The sequence below is a fragment of the Heloderma suspectum genome, chromosome 1, assembly GCF_057233095.1.
Source record: "Heloderma suspectum isolate Gila_16-S chromosome 1, 16-S_ref, whole genome shotgun sequence".
Taxonomy (NCBI): Eukaryota; Metazoa; Chordata; class Lepidosauria; order Squamata; family Helodermatidae; genus Heloderma; species Heloderma suspectum.
Window position 1 is genome coordinate 48775069 of NC_139458.1, and position 22344 is coordinate 48797412.

At 42.9% G+C, this 22344-nt stretch overlaps 1 protein-coding gene across 9 annotated transcripts in view; it reads right to left on the bottom strand.

Annotated features, from left to right (window-relative positions):
• Positions 1 to 3451: 3451 nt before the first annotated feature.
• Positions 3452 to 22344, bottom strand: part of GPATCH2L (G-patch domain containing 2 like) — a 48470-nt gene continuing 29577 nt past the window's right edge. For 4 of the 9 annotated variants that reach the window (XM_084841849.1, XM_084841826.1, XM_084841837.1 and 1 more), the window contains 3 exons: positions 21987 to 22072; positions 12971 to 13068; positions 3459 to 4531 (listed from right to left, as the gene is read on the bottom strand). In XM_084841849.1, the coding sequence (XP_084697975.1) occupies positions 13004 to 13068; positions 21987 to 22072 (151 nt within the window). In that variant the 3' untranslated portion in view covers positions 3459 to 4531; positions 12971 to 13003. Of the gene's footprint in view, positions 4532 to 12970; positions 13069 to 21986; positions 22073 to 22344 lie in introns of all 9 variants that reach the window. The other 5 variants (XM_084841846.1, XM_084841863.1, XM_084841870.1 and 2 more) reach the window with 5 other exon arrangements.

Sequence of the window (22344 nt, forward strand, 5' to 3'; positions counted from 1 at the left end):
TACACGTGCAGGAACACCTTGTGAAAATGAAACCCCAGGAAAGGTTTCACATAGATAATTTAAAAGAAGCATAAAAAGGCATGCTGTATTACAAGCAGTACTAGAAAAATAAATACGGGCACATACTTGTTGGGACTCCAAAAAAACTGATGCTGGCACCTAGGAATTTGGAGCATTTTGCAATCCTGCTCACATATAATGAAAAACTGAGAACAAGAAGTAGAAGGGAGAAAGCACCACTGTGTACATGTTTACATGCACGCGCACTTTCATAGACACACACAAAAACAAAATGTAGAGATGTCAATATGCCCTTCTCCGTACATACTGCCAAGAAGGGAAATTATTATTTATTCTGCAGGAAATACTCCAGTTTGAAGACAGAGTAAGTTTGGTGTCCTCGCCATGGCACCTGTGGGAGACCTCCCAATGATATCTGTGAAGCTCATCCACTCCTACCCCATGCAAATGTATGGTGGCAGTAGTGCATTCAGGGCTCGGGAGAAGTCAGAAGGAGGGCGAGGCGTCACAGGTAAGTCACCTTCCACTTCCTGGACAGGAAGTTGTTAGAAATAAGAATGTTTCCTGCAGAAAATGGTAGTCTTGCCCAAATGCAGAGAAAAAGGAACATAAACTTGCACAAAAGAGAGGCAAACAGACAATAAGGTATGCAAAAAATAATAATTTTGAGGAACGTAACACTAATATTAAGATCAGGATTTTAAAAATATTTAAATACATTAAAAGCAGGAAACTGGCTAGGGAGGCAGTTGGACTATTGGATGACAACAGAATTAAAAGCGCACTAAAGGAGGAGGAGGAGGCATAGAAGCGGAATGAATTATGTGTATCCGCCTTCAGTGCCGAAGATGTAGAGCAGATACCGATGCCTGAACTGCTGTTTTCAGGGTGGACATCTGAGGAACTGAGGCAAATAGTAGTGACAAGCTATGCCATTCTTGACCTTATTGAAAAATTGAAAACAAATCACTGGATCAGATGGATACCATCTGAGAGTCCTTAAAGAACTCAAATGTGAAATTGTTGAACATCTTACAAACATATGTAACATGCCTCTGTAACAGAGGACTGGAGAAGTGGCTAACGTTATGTGAACTTTTTAAAATGGATACAGGGGGATCAAGGAAATTACAGTCCAGTTAGCTTAACATCTGTTCTGGGCAAAGTGGTGGAAAGCATTATTAAAGATAAAATTATCAAGCATATAGAAGGGCAAATCCTGCTTAAGAAGAATAAACATGGTTTCTGCAAAGACGAGTCCAGTCTCATTAACCTTTTAGAGTTCTCCAACTATATCAATAAACGTGCAGACAGGGGTTATCTGGTAGACGTTTGTTTACCTGGACAAAGTCCCTTAATAAAGACTCCTGAACAAGCTTAGCAGTCATGGGGTAAGAGAGGTCCTCTTATGGATTGGTAACTGGTTAAAGAAGAGAAAGCAGAAAGTAGGACTGGCCAATTCTCACAACTGAAAGATGTAAACAGCAGAGTCCCACAGGGTCCAAATTGGGACCAGCGCTTTTTAAATTGTTCATAAATGATCTGGAGTTGCAGCTGAGCAGTGAGGTGACCAAATTTGCTGATGACACCAAATTATTTAAGGTGGTTAAAATAAAGATTGTAAAGAGCTCCAAAAGGATCTTTCCAAACTGGGGGAATGGGCAATAAAATGGCAAATGTGGTTCAATGCAAGTTAGTATAAAGTGATGACTGTTGGGGCAAAAGATCCTAATATCACTTATATGGGGTCTAAAATGGCAGTGACTGACCAAGAAAGCGATCTTGGGGTTGTGGCAGATAGAACAATGGAAATGTTGACAAAGAATGCGGCTGCTGCGAAAAAGGCAAATTCCATATTGGGGATCATTAGGAAAGAAATCAAAAATAAAATCATTATGCCAATATCATAATGCCCTTATACAAATCTGTGGTGCAGCCACACTTGTAATACTTTGCACAGTTCTGTTCAATGCACCTCCAGATGGATACTGTAGAGCTGGAAAAGGTCAACCAAAATAATCAAGGGGCTACAACAACTCCTCTATGATTAGAAGTTTCAACATTTGGGGCACTTTCGCTTAGAAAAAAGGTAGGCTATAGAGAAAGAGATTTTTCTGTCTGTCTCATAATACTAGAACCCAAGGTTATCAAATGAAGTTAAATGGTGGGAGTTTCAGGATGGATAAAAGGAAGTAATTCACACAGCACGTGGATAAATTTGCTACAAGATGTAGCAACAGCCACCAAGTTGGATGGCTTTCAAGGGGGAACTAGACAAATTCATGTATAAGACTATACAAGAAAGTGCTATCGCACTCCTGTCCTGCTTGTGGGCTTCTAATAGGCATCTGGTTGGCCACCGTGCAAAAAGAATGCTGGACTGGATAGGCCTTTGGTCTGATCCAGCACAGCTCTTCTTAATTGCAAAACATGAATACCTGTGGCTGTAAGGCCTTGGTGGGGACTACGAAGGGGCAGGGAGTTAGACCGGCTGGAGGACGAGGGGAGCACTGTAAAGGCTCTGCAAAGCCATGCCTGGCCTCTGCAGGGTGACTTGGAGGTGTTTAAGTGCCCCTTTTGAACTATTTTCAGTTGGAGCAAGGGAGAAGGTCTCTATAAAAGCACTGCAAAGCTGCCACCTGGTTACAAGGCAACCTCTACTGAGTGATTTGGGAGCTTTCAACGCCCTTTTTGGAGCAAATGGAGTTGGGGGGAGGTCTGTAAGGCTCCTGTGGTTGAGCTGCCACCCCCACCATCCAGCTCACATGTAACCTTCATGGAGGGCTCCCAAGGCTCCTTTCTGATCAGCAATAGCATGTGGGGATAAGAGAAAGTTTCAGCAGTGGAGCAGGGCTGCTGGGCTGGTGACTGCGTGGAATAGGCAGTGGGAGGGCAGTGTGCCTTGCGCAATGCCACTCACAGCCCCACCGTGGGTTGACAGTGCTGAGACACAATGGAGGAGAGCAAGGAGGAGGTGCAATGCAGATGACGGAGCAGTGCACAGGTGAACATGGGGCTGGGGACAAGCAGAGCCAGGGGACCCAGAAGGATGCAAGCTGGCTACCAGGCTATGTATGCGGGGGGGGGGGGGGGGGGGCACTGAAATGGCCACGTCTCCACCATGGGATGTGGGGCAGATGAGTGTAAGCATGTGCATGAGAGAGACCAGGCATGCCACCCACAGCAGCTATTTTGTGATGACACCCATAACTTTTAAGGAATTCCTGATGGGTCCATGGGCCAAAAAAGTTCTTTTGGGTGGGGGAGAGGGGCTGAAAAAACTGGCTGCATCTGAATCATAGAATCATAGAATAGTAGGGTTGGAAGGGGCCTACAAGAAGGGGCCTACAAGACCGCATAAAGACTTCTTTGAAACCACATCATATCAAAAGGCTACAAGAACAGCAACATATGAACTTCAAGGCAATGTCTCAGATGATTCTTACCATAGCTTTAAAGTCAGGATTAGCTACAGTTCATAGTCCATTTCATTGTCATTCGCTTTAAGGGTTATATATTGCAAAGCTTCCTGACATGACAGTCCAGGCTGCATTTATGGCTCCGCTGGAAAGTGAGGCTGACAGGGAAGAAACCCTGTCATGAAGCAGGACCTGGTCAACAACTGAGATGAGAGCAATTGGGCTCAGCAGAAATCTAAGCAAAACCCTAAAATTTAAAACCAGTACTAGGATAAAACCAGTGGTACAGGAGGAAAAACCTGGAAGGATAATACTATATAAAGAACACTCTGAAGGGGACACATAATGTTGTCTAACAAGATGCCTTTGGAAATGCTCCCAATATAAAATTCAAGTCACCCAGTTCATATAAAGCATTTACCCTCTGCTAACCTCCACTCTAACCAGGGATCACTGCTGGCTTGCCTTCAGCTCTTATTCTTGCCAGCTCTTATTCTTGCTCTGCTTTCACAATGCACTGTATTTAGAATTTCTCCTGTTGAACACAGGACTCTACTACATCCGTTATGTCTGAGGAATGAAGAGCTTTGCAACAAAGACAGGCAACTGCAGTAGCCAATAACATTTTGGTAACACGCCCCCAAGCAGCTGGGAAATAAGACTGTGCAATAAATACTTGCACAGCAATAGCAGGAACATTAGAAGCATGAAAACCCCAACATTGATTATTCATTTTTACATAGATTTACAAACATGATTTGCAGGATGTATGGGGCAAACGGATCATTCTGACATGTCACATGCTAACACTGAAGAGATAGTTCTTGTCATGCAAGGCATTTGATGATGATTTTGATCCTCTCTGTAGTCCAAGATATAAAAAGCCCAACTAGTTCTTAAAGAAGAGCTGCCTCCTTCTAGTGCAGTCAAGGACCATCTCATGTGGCATTTTTTAAAAAGCTGCCTTGGGTAGTTGCAATGGCGCATCTCTCTGATGAATGGATTCTGCCTGCCCAGTCAGTTCTGGTTCCTTTGAGAGTGTGCCACAGGCAGGCCGGGGTCTGATGCATCTATGTGGATGGATAAAGCTGCTGGAACACCACAACAAAGAGAGAAGAGAAATACAATGAACAGTAATGTCAAAGCAAGGCACATAAAACTTGGTATGTAAAACTTTAGTTATGTGCTAAATCCCATCACTCCTCTTCTCCTACCATTACTGACTATCCCATTCATTTACTTTCAGCCAGGTTTACAGGGCTCTAAAAAGGCTACAATAGCTAGAATCATCCAGAGCATTCTTTCATGCGTCTGTTTGATTTTTCAAATACAATCCAGGAAGCCAGTCACACCAGAAGTACAACTACATCATGAATACACCCTCCTCTTTTTTTTTTGGGGGGGGGGGGTGTCAGCTGAATGCATGATCTGGCTGACTCTAGAGCATCTGGAAATTACTCCTGATCAATGCACTAGAGAGCTCTAGCCATTAAAGCTAGTCTTTCTGTTGCTTTAAGTTGTGTTTCCACATGGCAGCAGCGTTTATGTAACCACTGCAATTTCTCCAATCAGCTGCTTTAGAGGAACCAGTTCACACCAATAATGTCTCCACACAAGCCCAGTCACAACCCTAAACATTCCCATAGGCAGTCCCATGGGGCCATCATATGTAAGCCATACTTCAGATATTGCAAATAAGGAGTCAAAGAATGGTAGTTCCAGATTAATCCAGAGTAAGGTGGCATGATCTTGTGCATGTGCCATTAAGTATCTCATTAGGCTTTAAAAAGAAAGAGTCCCAGACTGCTGCTCCTATTCCCACCACTGTATGAATGTGTGCATGTATCTTCAGTGGCATGACTATCATCATCTAAATTCAGTCAAATTCAGCAAAACTTTCTGTAGGTGGTGTGGGGGAGGGGTCTACGACTGAGGAAGATTTGTTGCTGCATGTTTAAGAAAGAAGCTAAATTCATCACCATGACAGGAGAGAGTGTTGGCAGAGATTTGAGCTATTTATTCTTTTAGGAAAATCCTATAAAGAATGACATGAGGAAGCCTCTATCTGCAGTCTTGTTCATCACGTTAGTGAGGAGTCCGATAACAGATGTATGCAGTGGCGTGATTTAGTGCCGGGAGCTGGCCCCTGATGTGTATTAATACAGCGGCAAAGGGGAACGAGCCTCTCTTCATCACTCATCTCTATAAAAGAGGTGGAATCCGAGATGGCCCGATGTTAGGCAGAGCAAGCCCATTTGTTCTGCTGACTGATGGAGCCAGCTCAGGCTGCGTCCTTCACCTCTGTGGGGCACTCAGGTTGCATAAAAGGAGTTCACTGAAGCAGGACCTGGTCAACAACTGAGATGAGAGCAATTGGGCTCAGCGGAAATCTACTTTGGAGGAACAGTCTTGCCCAGAAGGGGCATCCTTGCCTGTACAAACTCCTGAATCTCATTATCTCAAGCCAGGGCCTGCATTCCAATTCACGCCAATCTTTCACTGAAGACACAAAAATTTGTCACATGGTGCTACATCTACAATGAAAGAAAATTGGGGCTCACAAGCTAGTCAGAGAGGAAATATTCAAGTCAGTGATGACTGAAAGCATGCTGGAGGGAGGGAGGGAGGGAGGGAGGGAATCCAGTGACCAGGGATGTGCGTGTCCTATGTATCAAACAAATACAGAAAGGTATTTTGCTTTCTTGGAATATCACCTCTCTTTCTCTCTCTGTCTCTCTATTTTTTAAGGAGAGATCAGTTTCTAGCTCTCATGGTCTCTACAGAGTCTCAGAATCCAGAACAAATTATTGAGCAGGTTTTCCAGCTAGAACTTCTGCACTCTGTGCAGGGCTGAGTTTCTCTCTACAACTTGTACTCTGCTTCAGTTAACTGGTAACTAAGACATTTTGCAGATATTTAATATTGAGCCAAGGTCACTTTGTCATTTTGTCACCTGACAAAATGCTCTTTGGGGGGGCAAACTAGATGTGAGGGAGGCAAACGTATTAATACATCCATCTCATTCACATATAAGGAACACTTGAGAATAGTTCATTTGAGCCCTCCCCTGTCTGACCTCCCCACACCCTCTTAATTCAGGCACTTTTTCTCCAGCCTGACCCACTTCTGGTACTGGACCCAGCAGGGAAGAAGAGGGCCTAAAGCTGCAGAACACTGCGAGGTAAGGCAGGGGAGGATTCAGCTCCCCTCACCAGGATGCTGCTGCTGCTGTTGTTGTTCAGTTCTTCAGTCGTGTCCGACTCTTCGTGACCCCATGGACCATAGCACACCAGGCCTTCCTGTCCTGCGCTCTCTCCCGGAGTGTGCTCAAGTCCATATTCATTGCATCGGTAATGCTATCTAGCCATCTCATCCTCTGCCAACCCCTTCTCCTCTTGCCTTCAATCCTTCCCAGCATCAGGGTCTTTTCCAGTGACTTTTCTCTTCGCATTAGGTGGCCAAAATATTTGAGCTTCAGCTTCAGTATCTGTCCTTCCAATGAGCACTCAGGGTTGATTTCCTTTAGGACTGAGTGATTTGACCTCCTTGTAGTCCAGGGGACTCGTAAGAGTCTTCTCCAGCACCACAGTTCGAAAGCATCAATTCTTCGGAGCTCAGCCTTCCTTATAGTCCAGTTCTCACAGCTTTATAGTCCTGCTCTCAGCCATACATTACTACTGGGAAAACCATAGCTTTGATTAGATGGACCTTTGTCGGCAAAGTGATGTCCCTGCTTCTTACTATGCTGTCTAGGTTTGCCATAGCTTTCCTCCCAAGGAGCAAGTGTCTTTTAATTTCATGGCTACAGTCACCATCTCCGGTGATCTTGGAGCCCAAGAAAATAAAATCTGTCACTGCTTCCATTTCTTCCCCTTCTATATGCCAGGAAGTGATGGGGCCAGATGCCATGATCTTCGTTTTTTTAATGTTGAGCTTCAAACCAGCTTTTGCACTCTCCACTTTCACCCTCAACAAGAGGCTCTTTAAATCCTCTTCGCTTTCTGCCATTAGGGTGGTATCATCTGTGTATCTGAGGTTGTTGATAATTCTCCCGGCAATCTTAATTCCGACCCGTGATTCATCCAACCCAGCGTTTCTCATGATGTACTCTGCATATAAGTTAAATAAGCAGGGCGACAATATGCAGCCTTGTTGTGCTCCTTTCCCAATTTGGAACCAATCGGTTGTTCCATGTCCAGTTCTTACTGTTCCTTCTTGACCCTCGTACAGGTTTCTCAGGAGACAGGTAAGGTGGTCTGGTACTCCCATCTCTTTCAGAATTTGCCACAGTTTGTTGTAATCCACACAATCAAAGGCTTTAGCGTAGTCAATGAAGCAGAAATAGACGTTTTTCTGGAATTCTCTTGCTTTCTCCATGATCCAGCAAATGTTGGCGATTTGATCTCTAGTTCCTCTGCCACTTCGAAACCCAGCTTGTACTTCCGGTAGTTCTCGGTTCACTCTTTGGCATTGCCCTCTTTAGAATTGGAATGTAAACTGACCTTTTCCAGTCTTGTGGCCAATGTTGAGTGTTCCAAATTTGTTGGCATATTGAGTGCAGCACTTTAACAGCACCATCTTTTAGGATTTTAAATAGCTCAGCTGGAATACTGTCATCTCCGCTAGCTTTGTTGTTACTAATGCTTCCTAAGGCCCACTTGACTTCACTCTTGAGGATATCCGGCTCAAGTTCAGTGACCGCACTATCATGGCTATCAGGGACATTCAGATCTTTCCTGTATAGTTCTTCTGTGTATTCTTGCCACCTCTTCTTAATCTCATCTGCTTCTGTTAGGTCCCTGCCTTCTTTGTCCTTTATCATGCCCGTCTTTGCACAAAACGTTCCCTTCAGATCTCTGATTTTCTTGAAAAGATCTCTAGTCTTTCCCATTCTATTGTTTTCCTCGATTTTTTTGCATTGTTCATTTAAGAAGGCCTTCTTGTCTCTCCTTGCTATTCTCTGGAACTCTGCATTCAGTTGGGTATATCTTCCCCTTTCTCCCTTGCTTTTCGCTTCCCTTCTTTCCTCAGCTCCTTGTAAAGCCTCATCAGACAGCCACTTGGCTTTCTTGCATTTCTTTTTCTTTGGGATGGATTTCGTTGCTGCCTCCTGAACAATGTGACGGACCTCTGTCCATAGTTCCTCAGGCACTCTGTCTATCAGGTCTAATCCCTGAAATCTATTCCTCACCTCCCCTGTATATTCATATGATTTAGGTCATATCTGAGTGGTTTAGTGGTTTTCCCTACGTTCTCCAATTTAAGCCGAAATTTTGCAAGAAGCAGCTCATGATCTGAGCCACAGTCAGCTCCAGGTCTTGTTCTTACTGACTGTATAGAGCTTCTCCATCTTTGGCTGCAAAGGACATAATCCATCTGATTTCGATATTGACCATCTGGTGATGTCCATGTGTAGAGTCGCCTCTTGTGCTGTTGGAAAAGAATGTTTGCTATGATCAGCGTGTTCTCTTGGCAAAACTCTATTAGCCTTTGTCCTGCTTCATTTTGTACACCAAGGCCATGTTTGCTTGTTATCCCGGTGATTTCTTGACTTCCTACTTTGGCATTCCAATCCCCTATGATGAAAAGGACATCTTTTTTTGGTGTTAGTTCTAGAAGGTATTGTAGGTCTTCACAGAACTGATCAACCTCAGCTTCTTTGGCATCAGTGGTTGGGGCATAGACTTGAATTACTGTGATGTTGAATGGTTTGCCTTGGATTCGTACTGAGATCATTCTATCGTTTTTGAGATTGTACCCAGTACTGCTTTTCCCACCCTTTTATTCACTATGAGTGCTACTCCATTTTTTCTAAGGGATTCTTGCCCACAGTAGTAGATATAATGGTCACCTGAATTAAATTCGCCCATGCCTGTCCATTTGAGTTTGCTGATTCCCAAGATGTCGATGTTCAATCTTGCCATCTCATGTTTGACCACCTCCAGCTTACCTTGATTCACTGACCTTATATTCCAGGTTCCTAAACAATATTGTTCTTTACAGCATCGGACTTTCTTTTCACCACCAGACACATCCACAGCTGAGTGTCCTTTCAGCTTTGGCCCAGCCGCTTCACTCTTTCTGGCGCTACTTGGAAATTCCCTCTGCTCTTCCCCAGTAGTATATTGGACACCTTCCAACCTGAGGGGCTCATCTTCCGGCGTCATATCTTTTAGCCTTGTGATATGTTCCATGGGGTTTTCTTGGCAAGAATACTGGAGTGGGTTGCCATTTCCTTCTCCAGTGGACCACATTTTGTCAGAACTCTCCGCCATGACCTGTCCGTCTTGGGTGGCCCTGCACGGCATAGCTTATGGCTTCATTGAGTTACGCAAGCCCCTTCGACACAACAAGGCAGTGATCCATGAAGGGGATGCTGTATTATTATGTAAATGATACCCATTACATATGCTTTGTATACGAACAATGTGGATGCTTCTGTCACATTTAGTTTGGTCCTCAGAAGGAGCATACTGTGAATTTCTGGCTGTTGAATATATCTGGCTGGATCTTTCTCACAATAAGTTATTAAACTCAAATTCCCATTCAGAGTACGAACATACACAGCAAACCTCCAAATGCTCATTATTTGGTACTTCAATACCAATAATTTGGTATTGCTTTCTTTACTTTTGAGTTTTGGTTGCAACATTTGTATTTCCTTTTTGCACAACTTTAAATAGTGTGGTACAGAATGTACAGGTTGCTAACTGCTTCCCAAATGCTTTACATTTTGATTGGGCCCCAGGGACTGGTTAAATCACCAGATAGTTTGCCTGCAACAGTTCCCAAAAATCATCCAGTTCTGGCCCATAGCTTAAAAGGCAGCATCCTGAGGGTCTGTGATAGCTGGACATGGTTTTACTGAGTTTGATTAACGATGTGAGAAATTCTGTACAGTATTTAAGTTGACAGAGCAGACTTCAGACAAATCCACCCCAATTGTTTCCAAATGTTTTGGCTGTTTCCAATTGTTTTGTTTTATATTGATTGCATATTGTTTATTTTTTAAGCCACTTTGACTGTCCTTGGGACAGAAAAGCACAATCAAACAATTAACCTAATTTAATCCAGTTCACTTGCCATTTAATTCAATCCACTTTGCCTGGGGAAATGTCTTTGTCCATCTGCATGGGCCCAGTTCAGTGTGGCATGAAAACCACCTCCACTGCCCTGACACTGGAGAGGGGAAGGTCTCACTGTCCAGGCCTTAGAGCAGGCAGAAGCGGACTGCATTACTTTGACCTGTTTTGAAGCTCAGCACAACACAAAGACCCAGATTTCTTTGGCTTGCACAGAGTACTTGGGGGAGCAGAAAGGTCAGTCATTATGGCTGGCTAATAAATCAAGCCAAAGTTTGAAGACCTCTGTATTAAAAGAACTCTGGAAAAGCTGACAGTTGCTGGGGACAGCTAGACAACATGAGTGTGTGACAGGGACTTTCCCTCTATCTCTTTCTGGGAACATTTGAATTTCCACAAACTAGAGCCACAACACAACCATCTGTGCCAGCTGATTTTTGCATGAGTTACACTGGAGAAATACTGCAAGTAGTCCCTATCTGATCCTGTGTTCCATCCCAACTACCACTGCACCTCCAAGTTTCTTAGTGCAAGACAGAGCCTCATCAAACAGTTTGGACCAACATTTCACACCACATCTCATGAAATTCCTTTACTTGCCGCTTCTTCCTCCTTCCCTTTTGTTCTTTAAGAAACCATGTGCGCATCCACCTATACCAGGGTTGGACAACATGTGGACCATGGGCCACATATGCCCCACAACACCCAGAAGTGTAAAAGCATATTGGGGGGGGAGGCATCTGGAGTGGCTACAGAGCATCCGAAGGGTCAGAATTAGTTTGTTTGCACACTCCGGGAGAGAGCGGAGGACAGAAAGGCCTGGCGTGCTATGGTCCATGGGGTCACGAAGAGTCGGACACGACTGAATGACTGAACAACAACAAATGTTCATCCTTTTTGTGCTCTTTGCTGCTAGGGAGCACCCTGGCAAGCTAATTTTGACCCTTTGGGTGCTCTACAACTACTCTGAATGTCTTAAAAAATATGTATTATTACTTTCCAGCGCCATGCAGGGGGACATGCAGCCTGCGGGGCAGGATCCAGGGGGAAAATGGCCCCCGGACCTCCTGCAATTACCCATCCCTGACCTATACACTAATATCCATGAACAGGTATACTGTTTGTGCCGTGCCACATGTACACATACAGCTCTGTCCTGCAACACCTTGCTGCCTCTCCCAGCCCCCAGCCCAATAGTAGAGCCGGCCCTATCAAACACACATTTTGAGGCTCCCACCACCACATACACTTTTTTGTATACCCAGGCAAAGCTACTAACACCCGCAGCGATGGTACAGCTCTGCATATGCATTTGGTGCATTTTTAAACAAAATCCAAGCCCATTCTAAAGAATAGCACAATAAGTGAGTGGAGGGGTATGAACAGGAAACACACAAAGCAGTGTACAGACTGGAACATCAAGGGACAAAATCTAGGAAACCAAAGAAAATAATATGTTATGGCTGGCAATGCAGATGCGATACTGCTGCCATACTAAGGTGCTGATTTGTTGGGACCTTTTATTTTGGTGCTGTCTTCCTCATTAATGGATTAATTGCTGCCTTACTTCTTTCCAAACATCTGCTAGCCAATGGCAGCAATTTTCATATTTTTTGTGTTAAAAAAGAAATGCTTTTTCTAGTAGATCAGTGTATTCTTTTCAATGTGTGTCTTCCAACCAGCCTAGATTGTCTTAGGATACCACCACACTACTCTCATATCCAGGAAAGTCACTTCCTTCTGTATCAGGAAAATACTCCAGGTGAAGAGGGCACAAATATAATTTCCTTCAATGAGCAAGATGATCTCTGGGCATTTTGCCTAAAGAGCAACACAAGAGGAAAACCAACACCCAGCTTCTATTTCCCTTTGTGAAAAACTTTCTAAAGAGCCCACTCCTGATGGCTGGACTGGGTAAACTATGTGCTTTTTAAAAAATATGTATCAAAAAGTGGTGTTAGGGTGAACCAAGTTCTGTGCCAAGGAAGGCCACATTCTGCAAACTGGTTAAATAATGTAAGCTAAGTGTGCACATATATCCTTGTTTTGCATAAAAGATTCTGCTCCTGCTAGCTACGGAAGGCAGAGGGAGGTATCATGAAAGGAACGAAAAACCTACCCCTGGCCATCCTAAGCTCAGGGACCACGCTGGCTCTCAATCATTCATCAGGCATTAGTCACATATTTACAAACCTAATGTCACTGCCAAAAGGGGCAAGAATTTAACTTTTTGCATCCAATACTAAATTTGGCCGTTGTACATTGCACAATCCTATTGCACAGTTCTGCCATCGGATGCCTATTTTTCAGTACCTTAGAGGGAAGGGTTGAAAGGGTAGGTCTCTGTTTTAAAATTCAGACCTAGTCCATGCATCTCAAATGGTTACTCCTTCAAAACCATACCACCACAAATCATTAACTATTTATAGAGTGGCTTAGACAATTTACCTGAGGTTGGGCTAGAAAGGGAGGCTGTTGCCATTACTGGCTTTCGCTTCCTCTTGATGTCCCTTGAGCAAGGAGGTCCCAGATGTATATTTGTCTGCCTAAAGAGAGAATAAACTGTATTGGTTAAAAAATATATATAAAGGCAATAAACACCATACTGATATCCACTTTATAAAGAAGGCACCAGTGAAGCAACTTTTAATGATCTTTTACCAAATTCCATTAGCAGTTTATTTTTTCAAATGAGAAATCCTCCAGAAAGAAGTGATACTGTACAGTTTATATATTGCACAGAAACCACCAGCACAACCTTATGAAAAAAAACAGAACATCTGCAATGAGCTTAAATGGCTTGGAGAACATGTTTTAAAAGCTCAGAGGCAACCATGTAAAAATACTCTGGGGAAAATACAAACTTGCATACAAGCACCAAAACATACGCACCTACAAACTGTTTTCAAATCTTCATTAAATGAAAACCCTAGTTAGCCTTAGCCATAGGTTAAATGGTGCTTACCCACAGTTAATGTATGCATGGGGGGGCTTCAACTCCAGAACATCCACTCCCATATCTTAACTATGATCAAACAGTGAGCAAGGCTGACAGCACTATGCATGCTCCAGCACTTAGAAAGGCCAGGCATGTGCCTCTCCTGTTGGTGCATGAGGCCAAGACAAGTTGGCCAACAAACAAGAACTGTTAAACTGTAGTACAGGGCTACCTCAGAGACTAGCTCCACACCAATACACATTATTTCTTTAAAAATCATTTAGGCTTCAACTGGAACCAAATTAAAGCACCTTTAACCCCACTTATTTCAGCAGGCTGAAGTACCCCTTACTCTGTTGTGGATTGTGCCCTTCTCTTCAAGTAAGTGGATCTTGTTTAATGTTCTTGTATGTGCAATGACACAGCCAAAATTGCAAAAAAAAAATTAGTTTGACAATTGGCTCCCTTGTCTCTATGCTGATATAATATCTGTGATGCAAAAGAAGGTGGGCTGCATAACCAAGTGTTTTGAATTATGCTCCTAGGTAGTACACAGGCTTAATTTTATTACAAAACTGTAATAACATTTAATTTAATTTTTTTATGTTTTAATTATTATTGCAATTGATTAATATGTATGCTTGTCCAAAGAGAGAGAGAGAGACAGAGAGAGATGCATGCTCGCATATAAATATATATTTAAGAGACAGGAAAAATTAAATCAATCCACCCTGCTCCAAACGTTTTGTCCCCAGCTACATTTGGGCAGGAATATTTGCTCCTTTTCAACATGGCACTATATCTTATCAAGGTAAAAAATATTTCTGGTGGCATCTTCATGAATCTGAATATGTTTTCATCTTAGAGAATACAAAGTTACAGTGGGTCTAATGAGCTTACAACTCTTACATTCAGTTGCCTGGGCCAAAACCATCTTGCTTTGTTTCTATACAAAATTTAGTTAACTGAATAAGTGTTAAAAATCATAGTAACTCTATCAGGCCCAAGAGGCTTGGGCTATTCACAATCCATGTTTGTTAAAATAGCACATGAAGTAAAGGCAATGAAACCTTAGCATCAGGGCTACTGGTCTCCCAAGAAGGCCAAGGTCAGATAGGTACACCTTTTTGCCAAACAACTTGTCGATTTCTTTGGTAAAGCTGGCATATTCCTGGCATGAAGTACAGTCCTGCCCACAGTACTTCTGTGAACTGAAGACACTTACATCCTTGTTTAGCAAAAGATAAAGGGCTGGATCCAGACTTAGTCATAGAGTAGGCTCATTGAAATCAATTGTACTTAAGTTACCAATGACCAACTTAAGTCCCATCCATTTTAGTGGAACTACTTTAAATGTGACTACATTTGTATCCAACCCATAGTGTTTTGCCTCTGCTCTTGGGTGGCAATATGCTAAAGTTTAGGAGACCCTGGAACCATCACTCTCAGGTATACCAATCATGAAAGAAGAATACATATAACACTGTGGTAAGGTAAGAAAAATCTAGAAATGTTTTCCTGAAGTGAAAAAGGTGTCAAGTTGTCCAGGTGTTTAGTCAGGAAACACTGATCCACAGTCTAACATACTCATAGACATATAGTGCTTCATAAATCCCTGTAACATACATTTCATTCAAGTTTATCCTTTATTGATTACATTCCCTCTAGTTAATAAATCTGGAGCCTATTGATCTCTCACAGGCTTTGACCAACATGGTGGTAAAAGTGTCTACTTCAAGTCCTCACTGCACTGCTAGTCCCATAAATCTGTTCAGGGGGAATGAGGGGAGAGATGTAAATATCCAATGGAATACATGCTAGAGGTAGGAAATAGACCTACCCCCTATTAAGTACACTATATCCAGATATCCACTCAGTACACCAACATTCAGCTACTCCTCTGTCAGCCTCTCATCACCCCACCAATAATAAAAGCAGTGGAGAAGGTGACTTGGAAGACCAAAAGAATGCGGTTTTGTTCTGTCAAGAGCTCTGCAGCAGAGGTGTTGTAAAATGCCCACATATAGTTGAGTTGTTTAAAAAGAGGCAACTTCAACCAAGTAGTATTTGACTATTAAAACTGCATAAAACCTCCAACCTTCTGTCCATGGGCAGTATCGAATAGGACATGGAAGCTACTGTAAATTACACTGCTCTAGCATTAAGGGACCTCTAGTGCAACAGCAACAGTGTTTGCTGGTGTGAAGGGATTCTAAAAACCCATGCAGTGCTGATGCAGTCGAAAGCTCTTTCCATATCCCAGATTCTGGAAGTATAGTATATAGATAGCACTACTGAAAACTACTACAGGAGGCAGAAGTGCTCCTTAAGCTGTTGCCTTCCAAACAAACTATTCAGCTAGCTTCATGTAGAAGGAACATTCAGTACAACACACTTCCTATCAAGGGGACTGGTACTAAGGCAGTATTCAGTTCAGCTGGTGCTGTTGTACTTACAGCATCCACTGCAAATGCAAGCTGCATAAAAGGTGCTTTCTCTAAGCCTTGAGGTACCACCTGGGGCTATTTCTGGTGCCTTCAAAGGTCAAAATTAATAGCAAGAACAGAGATTCCACACACACCCCCTTGAAAGGACACCAGCCAGCTGGGCACCCAAGTCTGATCTGCACATCACAGGTAGAAATCCCTACAAGTTGCTCATCCAATCAGCCTACTGAATACAGCATCTTTGCATGCAAGGATTAACCCATTACACAGCACAGAAGAGTGCCTAAGTATCAAAAGATAACCAGTTCAAAAGCTTGCCTATTCCTGTACTAAAGAGACTGGCAACCACACTGGCCTAACTAGAGCTTAGCCATAAGGAGATCAATTTTCCACCTTCTTCCCCAATGTCCTTTATTGTAGTCATTGCCTGCTATGCCTTAACTAAACACTCAGTGGAACCACTGCTACATTCATTCACATCCCTCCATAGGTAACTTTCACCAGAGGTCTTTGATTTTGTTTTGTATTTATGCTGGCTATTAGCAACAAAGCCAGTAATCATAAGTGTGTAGGTAACCAACCAACAGCCACCCATGTAATCCCCCTACCCCCACTCTCCCAGCATGAAGTTACTTATGCTCCAGTAGCAGCATCTGCCCACATAGAAAATCTGCCCGCAGGGGCAGATAGATTGCTTGTTGTTGTTCAGTCGTTAAGTCGTGTCCGACTCTTCGTGACCCCATGGACCATAGCATGCCAGGCCTTCCTGTCCTCCGCTTAGCTAATACCTAATCCCTTACTCAGTACTATATGGTGCACTAGTAGCTGTATGTGAGTAACATTACATTGGCTGATGCTACATTTTGCTGCAGTCAGATCTTCGTCTGTGGCTGTTAAGTATGGTTCCCACTCCTCACTTATATTGCCTCCAGTGACAGGGCCACACGTTCATCCTGTCTTTACTTATCCTGGATTCGAAAGATCTCATGCTCAAGCCAAACTCGTACTTGGCTTTGATCTTTGTGATAAGAATCCTGACAGAGGCCAAACTCAGTTTGGGAAACCATGACCTATTCTGAGAAATAAGTAGTGGTGTGAGTTTTCTGGAAAATTTTGAATTAGAAAATTTTCTGAGAAATTATCCAATGCAAGGGTAATTTGCATCAGGAAAATTTCTGATGCCCTAGAGAGTGATCTAATTTAGCATGCTTATTTTACTATTTGAATTTAGTAAACAAAGCTAAAGAAAAATGCCCCGTGTTAATTTTTTCTCTTCCAATAAAACCGCAAGTATTTGACCTGAAATCTCTGAGAGGGGAAATAATTAATCACATAATTCACTTAACATGATTTCAATATATTATGTATATTATTTTACTAGAATACTCAGAAAAATGTAAAGACAACAGCATGCACTTCCATTACATTGTTTACATTTAAGATAAAAAGGAACTGAAAACTGTTGACGCTAATACATTTTAGCACTCTGAAGAACTGTGTATGATATGCTGATAACCATGCATCTACAACTTTGAAGCTACCAAGCTTGACTAATACTGTATTTGCAATTAGCATCCATTCATTACTAATTTATGAAATGGAAAATTTTCCACGAAAAAAATTAAGGCCTGGAAAAATGTCCACCCCACCCTCACTGGAAATACTGCCAACTCAAATGGCCAGCCATTAAATATTGCCCCAGTAGTGGGACCAAGGAATGTCCCAAGTACCCCCAAGGAAAGCAGGGGTGGTGAACCTTTATACTGCTAACCAATATACCAGACCATAGGAAATAAAAGAAAGTACCCAACCTGCTAATTTAGAAATTTGAAAGAGAAAAATGATAGAGAGGAGTTTTCAATGCCAATTTCTTCATGCTTTCCTCTAAGGCTGGAGCCCTGTCAAAACAGAAGCTATGACAGACATGGTATGATTAGTAAATGCTTTGTGCTCTTAAAGAGCAGCAATTACAGGAATGTGAAAAGAAGGGAAGCAGTCCCCGAGATGCTCTTCCTCACATGCCTCCCAAGAGGCAGCAGGCCATTAAAATTCTATGATGAAGAATCAAAAACAGCCTGGGAACAGCCAGGAGGCAATACAGCAAATTAATACACCAATCATCCCCAGGGAGGATGGTAAAAAAAGCAGAAAACTCTCTTCACTTTGCAAAATAAAATTATACTACTAATGATAACAGAGTCACCAAACACATCCCACTTCTAATGATGGGTGCGGAATTCCCAGTGCTGCTTCTGATGCTTTGAGAGAAGTCTCGACACATCACAGACAGAAAGCTAGAAAGGAAGTCTTGGTATACTACAATTTATACAGTCTTTTAACTGCATCTTCCAAGGAACCCTCCACACAGAGCCTTCTCCTTGACACTGAAGAGCCCCTCCTTGCACACCCATGGCTCCGCACTCAGCAATCTGGCTGGCGGCTCTGTTTAAATGAAGCAGTGGGTTACAAGACAGTCACTATGGTACCAAAATGAATTGCACCAGAAACCTCTAGGGAGGAAAAGAAAACATGGGCTAAGGCAGACAGGTGAAAAAAACAGAATTTGCCGGATATCAGTGCTTCCAGTTGCATAATACATTTGTGAAAGGCTTTCCAAAGGCAGACGACACTTCCAAGTACTGGCAGTTTGAGAAGTAGGGAAACAATTTGCATGCCATAAAGCTAGGGTGGGCAATTATGGCCTAAGGTACTGCACTTTCTAAAGTCTGTTTAATCTTTCTTTCTACTGCACCCCAAAGTATCGTGTCTCCTGAGTATCCCAGATTGTTAGTAGGTCCCACTTATGAGCATATATGCTCAAATCAGGGGTGGGGGAATCCCACTGCTATATATTTTCTCAAAATAGACCTGCACACAAGAAAGTTACAAGCCCACAAATTTTACTAGCTCACCTACACACACACAGATGTGTCAGTCATATATGGCCTATATATCAGTTACCCAGAGGCAAATCAGTCATTACCAGCAAGCAGGCAAGGAGCTATTTACAAGCCTAGCTCAAGACCTACCTACATCCTAGCCACTGGCTTGCATCATTATGCTTTAATCCAGGAGTGCATAACCAAATCAGAGCTGCACAGAACCGAAAAGTCATCTAGTCAGAGTACTTGATATACAATCCACCTCAAACTATACACTTCTACAAAGTAACAGACTGTGTGCCAAAAGGCAAGAATGAATGTAAACAAAGTATTCAAGGAATAGTTTTATAAAGATTACTGATGGTTCAAAGGGTATGAGACAAACCACTGATGAGAACAGAAACCAACTCTCAATTTTACTAGCCAGCCTGATTTGAAAGAAAATTACCCTCCAAACCATAAATATGGCATTTATTCCCTGAACACGAAAGCAAAGTCTACACACTCCCAATTCAATACAAGTGGCAATCTTCTTGACCTTCAAGCACAAGTCCACACCATCATGGCACTCTCCCAAAGCTGTAGAGCAAGAGGGGAAACTTCAAAGATCTCAGAGGAAAATACCTTCCAGAACTCACATATCCCTAACTGAGGCACCACAATAAATGAAATATCCTTCATAAAAGATATCCAGTTCCGTTTTGAAATAAAAGTCCCCTGCTCCCATGACAACTAAATTTAATAGAACCATTCTTGCATCTGAAGTCTTCTTTAACCTTCCTATAGTTCTTCCCTGTGTTATATTGCCTCCTCTGATGGGCACACCCTGCTTCCCTTATCCAGACCTCCAAATTCATTGTTCTCACTCATCACCATCAAGGTATACCAAGCCTCTTTGTATTTCCATCCATCTGTCCTGTAATAATCTGGGTCTTCAATAAAAGTAAAATAAGCTTTTACTGCTGCTCAGATTGGGGTAAAATAAGCTTTTATTGCAAAGGAACTGTATCAGGTACTGCAGCCGTATGAGTCAGTTCATGATCACAGTGACTTAAACAAGCCATGGTGCCTTGTTTAAGCTGTGGTGCATACCAGACACCATTTGCCTAATTACCTGCCCAGGCACAGCTTGTTGTGTCATCTAAACCTGGGCAGCATAGCTTGTTGAAGGGGGAAACAATGGTCAAATAACATATGGCCTGTTTTTATTTAAGCTGCAGTGATTGTGTGAACTGGGTCATTCAGTCAAGTAAAGCACCAGCTTTCTCACATGCACCAAGTGCAAGAAAAGGGAACAAAAAATGCATCACTCTTCTAGCTTCATTGTACACAATAAATGTGTCCCAAAGACTGTACTCCAACTACTATAATCAGATCTTCAGCATACAGAAATACAAATTAGTGAGCAGTTGGAAGGAGAAGGAACTTTTAAAAATGATGTTTTCAAGATTATATAATGGTTACCTAATTCAAGCTACCTGTGCTCCTCCTTGGAAAGAGCAGCAAGGATGGGAAGAGTCACTCAGATGCTTATAAAGCAATGTAGGAGCTCAAACCTGCTCCAGCTGAGACACAGATGTTAGTATAAGCTCATATTACTTGCCCTGTCCATCAGTTAGAAGCTAGAGATGATTAAACAAGCTCCACAGAGAAGAGAGAAGGAATACACGTACTGCTGTCCAAAGTTAAAGAAACCAAATCTTACACAATAGCACCACCACAACAACAACAACAAAATTCTTCCCTGTGGATCAGCTGCTAGTTCTTCCATTGTCATATGAAAGCAAGCTAGACAAATATATTAAGAAAAAAAATTGTCTTGGAATCTCCAAAAGACATCCAGTAGGGAGTAGCCATTTTAGGGATGGGGGAGAATTTCTCCCCGAAACTTCGGGGGGCCGAGAGCCAACGCATTCGGTCCTCCGAAGGTTGTTCGGGGAGAAATTCTCGGCCCCACCCCCCCGCCCCGGGATGGGACTTGCCTTTCACGAATGTCCCTCCCGGCGGCGGGCCCCGGTGGCGGTTCGTCGGGTCTTCGTCAGGGGGGGGGCGGCAGCCGGTCTTTCGACCGGCTGCCGCCGCCGCCATTACAAGCAAAGTAAAAAAAAAACGCCCCTGTGATACGCTACGTAACGATTAACGTAGCCTATCACGGCTAGATTTGCTAAGTCAGCCGTGATAGGCTACGTTAATTGTCACGTAGCCTATCACGGGTGACTTTAAAAAAAAGAAAAGCGCATACAGCTAATGGCGGCCCCCATAGGGAGCCGCCATTTGCGTTCCTTATCTTTCCTACGTAAAGATTTACGTAGACTACGGCGAAAATAAGGACGCACTTTTTTTTTTTCAAAGTCACCCGTGATAGGCTACGTGACGATTAACGTAGCCTATCACGGCTGACTTTGCAGATCTAGCCGTGATAGGCTACGTTAATCATCACGTAGCCTATCACAGGGGCGTTGTTGTTGTTGTTTTTTCTTTTGAAGTTCGCGGCCGGGGAGACAGGGCGCTTCTCCCCGGCCTGAATTTCAGCCGGGCGAGGCAGGAAGCCTCCCCCCCGGCCTGAATTTCGGCCGGGCGAGGAGGGAAGCCTCCCCCCCCGGCCTGAACTTCGGGGGGAGCAGTGAAGCGCCTCCCCCCCACCGCGATGCAAGCTGCGAGACCAGGTAAGTGACTTTCGTGCACCCCTAGCCATTATAGAGCAGGACCTCCACTGACCAAATCTTGTATGAATTCACACCGAGCACTAACACTGTCCACAATATAACCTTTATATCCAGTGCTTAGCCAATGTTTGACACTGAACATCCATTAAACAGTAACACATAGCATTACCCTGCTTGTTAATGGCTTTCTGCTGCACAGCGAAGACCTTCCTTTCTTGGAAGGTTTTTGGGTTTCACACATTTTTTAAACCTAGCTAGAAGTGTTCTCATTTTAATAGACACTTTTAACGCTCTGTATTATTTATTGTATTTACTCTGCTGCTTTTAGTTTTGTAATTGTTGTTAATCTTATAATTTCTTTTACATCATTTTTACATTATAGTTGCTAGTCACCTTGGATTCTCTTGAAGACAGACCAGAAAGTTTTAAACCAAACCACTATCTGTACAACCTTATTTTCCAACATACATGCCCCAAAAGCCGACAGATAATAATAACATTCCCATAATGAAAGCAGAACATGATGGTTACCTGGCAGTGCAGTGTGCTGGTGAGCACCTTCGGTGGGAAGCGTCAGCAAGAACATCCAAAGAATACAGAGGAGAGAGGGGATTGAACTAAAAATGCAAGAGAGATTTGGTTAACAACATGTCAAGTGACATTTCTGAATAAAGATAGTTGAATTATCCTCATCCAGTTCCTGAGAGTACCTGGATTCTTCCATAGTACTTCTAGCAGCAGGCCATTCTCTGACCCCAGGCCATACTACTAGCTCTTGTAAAGGAGGCAAACCAAGTAGACTTACAGCATACCTAACCCGACACAACCAACCTCTGAGCTGAGGATCCAAGATTTTTCTCCTTTTTCAGGTGAGTAAGAATATCTCTAG